The 7,884-nt window shown below is 32.8% G+C and overlaps 1 protein-coding gene across 1 annotated transcript in view; it reads right to left on the bottom strand.

Moving 5' to 3' along the window:
• Window positions 1–1,063: 1,063 nt before the first annotated feature.
• The window catches only part of LOC148951940 (ATP-binding cassette sub-family C member 1-like), a 171,813-nt gene continuing 164,992 nt past the window's right edge, over window positions 1,064–7,884 (bottom strand). Inside the window, exons 27-28 of the mRNA XM_089089422.1 lie at window positions 6,192–6,386; window positions 1,064–1,259 (exon numbers count right to left, since the gene is read on the bottom strand). Of these exons, the coding sequence (XP_088945548.1) occupies window positions 1,127–1,259; window positions 6,192–6,386 (328 nt within the window). The 3' untranslated portion in view covers window positions 1,064–1,126. The remainder of the gene's footprint in view (window positions 1,260–6,191; window positions 6,387–7,884) is intronic.

Genomic DNA, 7,884 nt, shown 5'->3' with positions numbered 1-7,884 from the left:
TGAGGAGGGACAACCCCCTTCATATACGTAATAATTTCTGCTCGTTTTGAGTTGTAATGCTGCTCCTTACTTTCAGTTGAAAAAACTTGTTTTTTGATTTAATACTTAAAAAGCTCTGATCCTTTTTTTACGCTTTAATGCAGTGTTACCAGACTGGCTGTTTTTTACACAATATACTTAAGTAGCTGATTTTGTTAATGTTAATTTTTTTTCGGGTAACAATCCCAAATCATAGGAAAGTGCAAAATCTAAAGACAAGTTGAAAATATGAAGCAACAAGAGACATTGCATAAAAACCTTCCTTTTAATTTGTTTTCTAGACTGAGGGGGGGGGGAAGGATGGTGACTTCTGTAATTTTTAATGTCAAAGGGGTAATTAATTCTTACGTTAAAAGTGTATTTTAAATTTCACTTGCTACTGGTTTTTAGCCTAAAATGGATTATGAAATCATAACCATATATTTTACGGTCAAGCTAACAAATCCGATGATTTTGGAACTTTTTTTCAACAAAAGTAAGAAAGAACCAGAAATAGTAAGTAGAGAAAAGGTGAAAAACTCACAATAATTATCGACAATCAAGCGAAAAATATCACATTTTTACCGTTGCAGAGTCAGCGGCGGTTGCATTTTTTATTCCAATTAAACCCATGTTAAAGCACGTGAGTTTTCTTATACGAATTTTTGACAATTTTTTGCATAGACGTAAAATGACTTTACTTGTACAGGAAGAGTTTACCACCCAACCAGTAAAGTTGATTTCGAGAACATAAGCATGTATACAATGTAAAATTATGGTCAACTATTCATGAAGCTTCTTCTATTTTGGAAACTATTATTCTATTATTATTATAAATAAAACTATTACTATTTATTATTCTATTATTATTTCCTCTTATATAAATTCTTATGGTCGCAAAGCTCCGTTAGGTTCTCTATGCTCATGAATTTATACACCATTGTAACGCTATATTTTCTGTTTGTGCAATTGGATGTTCATAGGTTACTAGGTTTCAAAAGATATGGATTGTCCCGTTATGATATTGTTAAGTTTCAACTGAAATTGAAAAATCCGGATTTTTATTGAATTTTTAAGTTTTACAAAAATAGCATATAAATACTCTCTGTTATAAAGCTTCTATTTCGGTCGTCAGTAGGTTAGCATCTTTCGCCATACCAAAAAACATTGATGAAGGGTTGTTTAGAAGATTGGCTGGGGAATCAAACTCCTTCAATTCTCCTTTATCAAGTACCATGACTCTGAAAGACAAGATTCTTATATTAGTTAAGTCTGTAACGGTTCCATTTTAGGAGACCAGAACTAGTTAAGGTTGCAGAAGATATAGAGACTTCCAATAAATTCAGCCATGTTTAGTGGTTCATTGAATTAAGATAACAAACATATCACAACACGATGACTTCTACTTCCTTATTTTAAATATAAGATTTGTCATCTAGTGTGTGTTTATGGGTTCTTTGTTATGTGTTTAAGGTATTTTACTAAAGTTGCACAACATATGTTGCCTTATGTTTTTGTGTCATGGATCTATTTGTCAATTAAGGTCTAAGCTTCATGTTTCGATTTCTGTGCAGCCCATTTAACGGCTTTTCTGTTGACTATCAAATCGTACAGTTCTTATCAGATTCTGAAATTTCTATTTTCATTGAAAGTTAAGTTTCGAGGGTCTGGTTTCCGTTGGTAGTTTTATAATTTGATTCTGATGAGTTTTTTTCAGAATGCGTGCAAAAATCAAACTTTGCTGGGATAGAACATTGAAAATAGAACAAGCCGGGATAGGATATTCAAAATGCAAAATAGAATAAGCAAACAAATTGAAACATCTAAAGATTTAAATAAGTAGCTTTTAAAATTGATCGACAAATAAAAAAAATCATTCCCAAGCAAAATCAACCTTCGATTTGCTAGATCTCATGTTTTTGGCTATCGTGTTTTGAAATGCTGGAATTAAAATGGCAATCTACTTTAGATTGTAGGAGTTTATGTTTTCATTGATAACCCATATCACCAAATACACGTAATAAGAGAGTAATATGAAATAATAGTCTGTTTAAGATTTATAGTCTATCATTGACAATTCATTCTCTTTAGAAGGCTATTTTTGAGAAATTGCTTTTTATATAAGATCCAACTAAAATCAAACATATGCTGCTTTTCTTTCCTCTTAACCGGTGTTATTTAGGAATTTAGGTACGGCTTATATCGACAACGATTCAATTTTTTTGTCGTTAAAACATACCTGTCCAAGATTATAGAGGAAAAAGGGGAGGGAGTGGGTATGAGAGGTATGTTCCAAAGAAGAAGAAAAACAACATCATTTGTGGTTAAGTTAAAAATTTTCTTGGCGAGGGGTTCTTGGAACCAATGTCAAGTAGATTCCCGCCTAGAGTGTCAAGTTATGTTTTTAAGCATTTGTGGAAAGACAACGGAAACATAAATAAAATGAAAAATTATGTGTGATTTTGAAACAATGTCAATTTTGTACATAAGAAAGCTTTGTTCAAGATATTCATTTTAGTTTTGGCAAAAAGTTTTTTTTTTTTTTTTAAATAACAGAAAACAAAGCAAAATTCTTAAATTCGACTATCGCTCACGGATGTTCAATTTTTCCCAGAATTTATGTATAGTTATAGAAATAAATCATTACCAAAAATAAAACAGAAGAGCAAGTAAATAAATATTTTAAGTTTATCCAGGAACAATTTCATTCTCCCATAGGCCGCTATTCCTAAAATACCTAGAACGTCAAAATAAAAACATTTTTGCCCTGGACCTATGTTATGTCTTTTTTAAACTCGAAAACCACAGTTTTCTAAGATTTTCTTCTATTTGTCCAAAACTAAGAAGTTTCTACGGAAGTATTAAACATTCGTCAGTATTGTCATGTTGAGCCGTGAAAATAAATAATAAAAACTATTAATTAAATTTGACAATGTTTTCTGTCTGTAAAATTTTAAACATTATCAGTCTTTTAAAGCCCAGAGAAAAATACATATTCAAAAGAAAGCTATACCTTCTTAATTTGTTTCGTGCCATATTTTTTTTTTATCTAAATTTTCTTAATTTAGATTATTTTTGCTCGTTTTTAGCCCACGTTGCCTTTTTTTACATTTGACACCTGATTAAAACAAAATTTTTAACTACCTATGAAAGTCTTTTTCGTTAAAAATTGAACTTTTGATTTTTCCTCATTGAAAAAAAACAAAAACATATATGGCTGCTCAGGTTTTCACCTAACCAATTAAACAAAATCAGGTCGAATTTTCCCTGTTCTGTCATTGGAACTTTATAAGATAACAGCTAGCCCAAAACGATGTTAAAGCTGTCCAGCATTCATCATTTATTATAGTTAAAATTGATCTTTATAAAGACTGTCGGTAAGTAAACCTCTTCCAACTTTCATTAAAATGCTTTCCCTCACCTTTGTTCTTAACTGGATTAAATAAAAAAAACAAGTTTTTTAAACTGAAAGTAAGGAGCGACATTAAAACTTAAAACGAACAGAAATTATTCCGTATATGAAAGGGGCTGTCCCCTCCTCAACGCCTCGCTCTTTACGCTAAAGTTTGACTCTGTCTCACAACTTTATTTTTTAAAACAATAAAAAACTTTAGCATAAAGAGCTAGGCGTTGAGGAGGGGACAGCCCCTTTCATATACGGAATAATTTCTGTTCGTTTTAAGTTTTAATGTCGCTCCCTACTTTCAGTTTAAAAAACTTGTTTCTTTTATTTAATTTCTGATCGTTTTTCAGTCAATGCAGCTTTTATTTTGGCTCGCCGTCATTGAATAAGTAAACAAAATTTGCATAAAAATTTAATGCAGCTTTTATTTGCATAAAAATTTTACTTTTCTTTTGCTAAATGGATGTCTTTACAAATTAACTTACGTAACTAACTTCTATATTCGTATATTTTTCTTCTGGCAAAAAATACAAAGTTGCAGATTTTTGCAGATATGAGCTTGAAACCTATGTAGTAGGGTTCTCTGATACGCTGAATCTGACGGTGTGATTTTCGTTAAAATTCTTTCACTTGTAGAGGATGTTTCCCCCCTCTTTAAAAAATCGAGTAAATTTTCTCAGGCTCGTAGCCTTTGATGAGTAATACTAAACTTAATAAAATTTATATATTTAGAATCGGCATTATAAACACATTCTTTTGATACATTTATTGACATCAAAATTCCGTTTTTAAAAGTTTCGATTACTATTGAGCCGTATCGCTTGTTTTTTTATTGTTTTGTTTATTACGTATATGTTATTACGTATATGAGGGGGTTCTCCCCTTATTCAATACCACGCTCTTTACGTTAAAAGTTAAAAAAAATTAATTCACAAACCCCTGAATCACAAAGGCCGTTTAATTAGAATAAATAGCTCTTTTGAAAGCACTAAAAAAAAACTGTAGCGTAAAGAGCGAGGTATTGACTTGGGGGAGACCCCCTCACATACGTTATAATTTCTGTTGGTTTTAAGTTCCAATATTCCTTCTTACATTTCAATTTAAAAAACTTTTTTTTTTTATTTAATATCGGCTCTTTTTTTAAATAATAATTTTATAGCTTGCACCCCATTCCTATAACGGTCTCTTCCTCCCCAAACAAATACTTACCTGAACTATTATCCTGAGTAACCCCAGCCTCTAGCCCCCCCCCCTCCAGAAAAAATCCTTCCTGAAAATGGTTGTATACTTCCCAATAACCAATAAATAATGCTGGCAAGTCCGGCACCCCCTCCATGGCAATTTCCCTTCCCCCATGAAAACTTCCTTCATGAACAGATCCTCCACCCTACCCACCGACCCACCCCGCCCGCCCCCTACCAGAAAAAAAAACACCTGTAAAATTCTGTATAATTCCCAATAACCAATACTATATTATGTTAACATTGGGTAAAGTTCATAACTTTTAGCCCTCCCTCTGGGAACTTCGGGGGATTAAGTCATCCTAAAAGACATATTTATCATATTTTGGACCATGCTGAACAAAATGGCTCTCTCAAAATTTTGATCGGGTGACTTTGGGAAAAAAATAAGCGTGGGAGGGGGCCTAGTTGCCCTCCATTTTTTTTTCTTCAATTAAAAAGGGAACTAGAACTTTTAATGTGCGTTCCAATGAGCCCTCCCACAATATTCTAGGACTGCTCAGTCGACATGTTCACCCTTGGGGAAAAAAAAACAACAAATAAACACGCATCCGTGATCTTTCTTCTGGCAAAAAATTGTAAAATTCCACATTTTTGTAAATAGGAGCTTGGAACCTCTAAAGTAGGGTTCTATGATACTCTGAATACGATGGTGTGATCTTAATTAAGGTTCTATAACTTTTAGGGGGTCTTTCCCCCTTTTTTGAGAATCAGCCAAATTTTCTCAGGCGCATAACTTTTGATGGGTAGGACTAAACTTGATGAAAGTTATATATTTGAAATCAGCATTAAAATCTGATTCTTTTGATATATCTATTGGTATCAAAAACCTGTTTTCTAGAGTTTCGGTTACCATTGAGCCGGGTCGCTCCTTACTTACAGTTCGTTACCACGAACTGTTTGATATCCGTCAAATCTTCATCTGTGTTGGCCAGTGTTTTTTTTTTCTTCTTCTTCTTCGATTTGTGGATAATAAGAAGGAAACCCCCCTGGATTAAAGCAAAAATTAGTCCTCAAATTCTTAAATCCTCTTACTGACTTAAAAACATATATCGGCAGGACATTTTAAAGTATTGTGTCAGAATAAAGAATTTTGGAGCCAAACTTTAGAAGCTCCCTCGTAGTAAAACCATAAGAACTTATAACCCCTTAGTAAGGTAATGTCCCTACTAAATATGAGTAACCTATGGAAACATTTCTTTTTAGAGTTTTATGACACCATGACTTATGGTGTCATAAAATGTTTTATGCCATTGATACCATGACTATACATGACAAGTCATATGCCAGTCACCATGGCACCATGACAAGTCATATGACACCATGACTTTTGGTGTCATAAAAGAGACAAACCAGGAATTTTTAAGAATAAGATTAAAGAGAAACAAAGAGAACACATCAAAGAGAAAAACAATACAATTCCAATGACCGCAAGTTTCAGTAATAATAATGATAGAATAAATAAAATATAATAATTATAAAATTGTTACGTTGATAAGTAATTATTCAGTAATGAATAAAAAGATTACCGATTGCTATCCATGATAGTGTTCAATCTGTGCGCTATCGTCAGTACAGTACAATTCACAAATTCTTTTCTAATTGTTGCTTGTATAAGGTCATCCGTTTCCAAGTCAACTGCTGCAGTGGCCTCGTCTAGTATGAGAATTTTCGTTTTTCTAAGTAATGCTCTTGCTAAACATATTAACTGTCGCTGTCCGACACTGAAAAAAAAAATCCAGAATGAAACAAGGTATTTGAAGGATGCTATTAGCTATTATAATTGAAAAAAGGAATAGGAAAAAACGTGATACTAAACAGATCCTAAACAAAATTATATTTTTTGTAAATAAGTCTAACAGAAATGAGATTCTATTTTAATAACTAGAAATTATCACTGAAGAAGAATTTCATTTAGTTTTCATTACTTATTTGATACAAATTACATTCCTGATCGTTATGAAAAATGCGATTTCGGTCAAACTCAAACTCACTGAACATGGGACGTTCTGGGACCCTTCCTTTCAATGTTTCATTGACCAATGCTCGATATGCTGCTCTGTCTGGTGCACTTTGCAGATCTGACCATTAGGATAATACGCTGTCGGTCAATGTTGTCAGTCCATCTCTTATGAGGTCTTCCTCGGGACTGATTTCCTTAAACTGTCCCTTCAAGCGATATCTTAGGTAGAGGGAGAGGTTTCATTCTTTTGATTTGCCCGAACCAACGCAGTTGCTGTATTCTAACTTTGCATATGATTGTGTCTGGTGACTTAAGTCTTCTTGTGACTTCTTCATTTGTGACGTGGCTATTCTATCCAGTGGCGTCGTTGAGGGGGGCAAGAGGGGCAGTTGCCTCCCAATAATTTGGAAGAAACTATAATTTATTAAGTAGCTTTAAAACTGTTGTTCGTTTAAGTATCAAATTTGCTCTTTACTTTCAGCAGAAAATTTTTCTAAATTAATCTATGCTCGTTTTTAACATAAGAAAAACAAAAATAATAGGAACCCATTATGCTTCATAATATGTTCCACATTAATATTTTTCCAAATATTCTTCTTTTGGAAACTTTTTATCACGTAAAAATGTAAGCCTAGTTAATTGCGAAATTGAAAAATGTTCCATGCTTCCTGTTTCGCCACGTCGATTCTTTTCACTGACCCCCATACCCTGATTTACACAAGAAAAACTTTGTGTAACTTCTATAGAATTTTTTTTTTTTTTTAACAAAGATACAAAGGAGAAGGTAATTTTGAAACTCTAGGAGTCTATTTTCCCTTCCAATTGGCATCCCTCGCATTTTTTTTTATTGATTTAAGGTTTCTGCCATGATGATGCCAAGAATTGCCAAGAATTAAAAAAAGATAATATAAAAACAGCATTTAAATCAGGACACCCTATAAGCTCTTTCTTAAATAAGGGGAAAGACAAGGTACCGAGAAATATGCAAAAGAGAGTATACAAAATGCCATACTCTTCCGGTAAATGTTATGTGTGAAAAACACAACAGATTTTAGAAAATAGGCTATAGCAACACAAGAATGCCATAGATTGCTCTCTAAAACAAAATAAAACATCGGAAACGTTTGAGTCAGCTGTCGCAGAACATGTATATAATTTTCCTCATCACAGTATTTTATTTGATCAAACAAAGGACTTTTACAAAGCTTCAGGGAAATTATAGAAATAAAAAAGATAATATATGGGGGTATTAGTATCAA

The sequence above is a fragment of the Artemia sp. Qi Xiang Cuo genome, chromosome 5, assembly GCF_049724085.1.
Source record: "Artemia sp. Qi Xiang Cuo chromosome 5, ASM4972408v1, whole genome shotgun sequence".
NCBI classification, from domain to species: Eukaryota; Metazoa; Arthropoda; class Branchiopoda; order Anostraca; family Artemiidae; genus Artemia; species Artemia sp. Qi Xiang Cuo.
The sequence above is the reverse complement of the archived record's forward strand: the minus strand, read 5'-3'. Positions and strand labels throughout refer to the sequence as shown.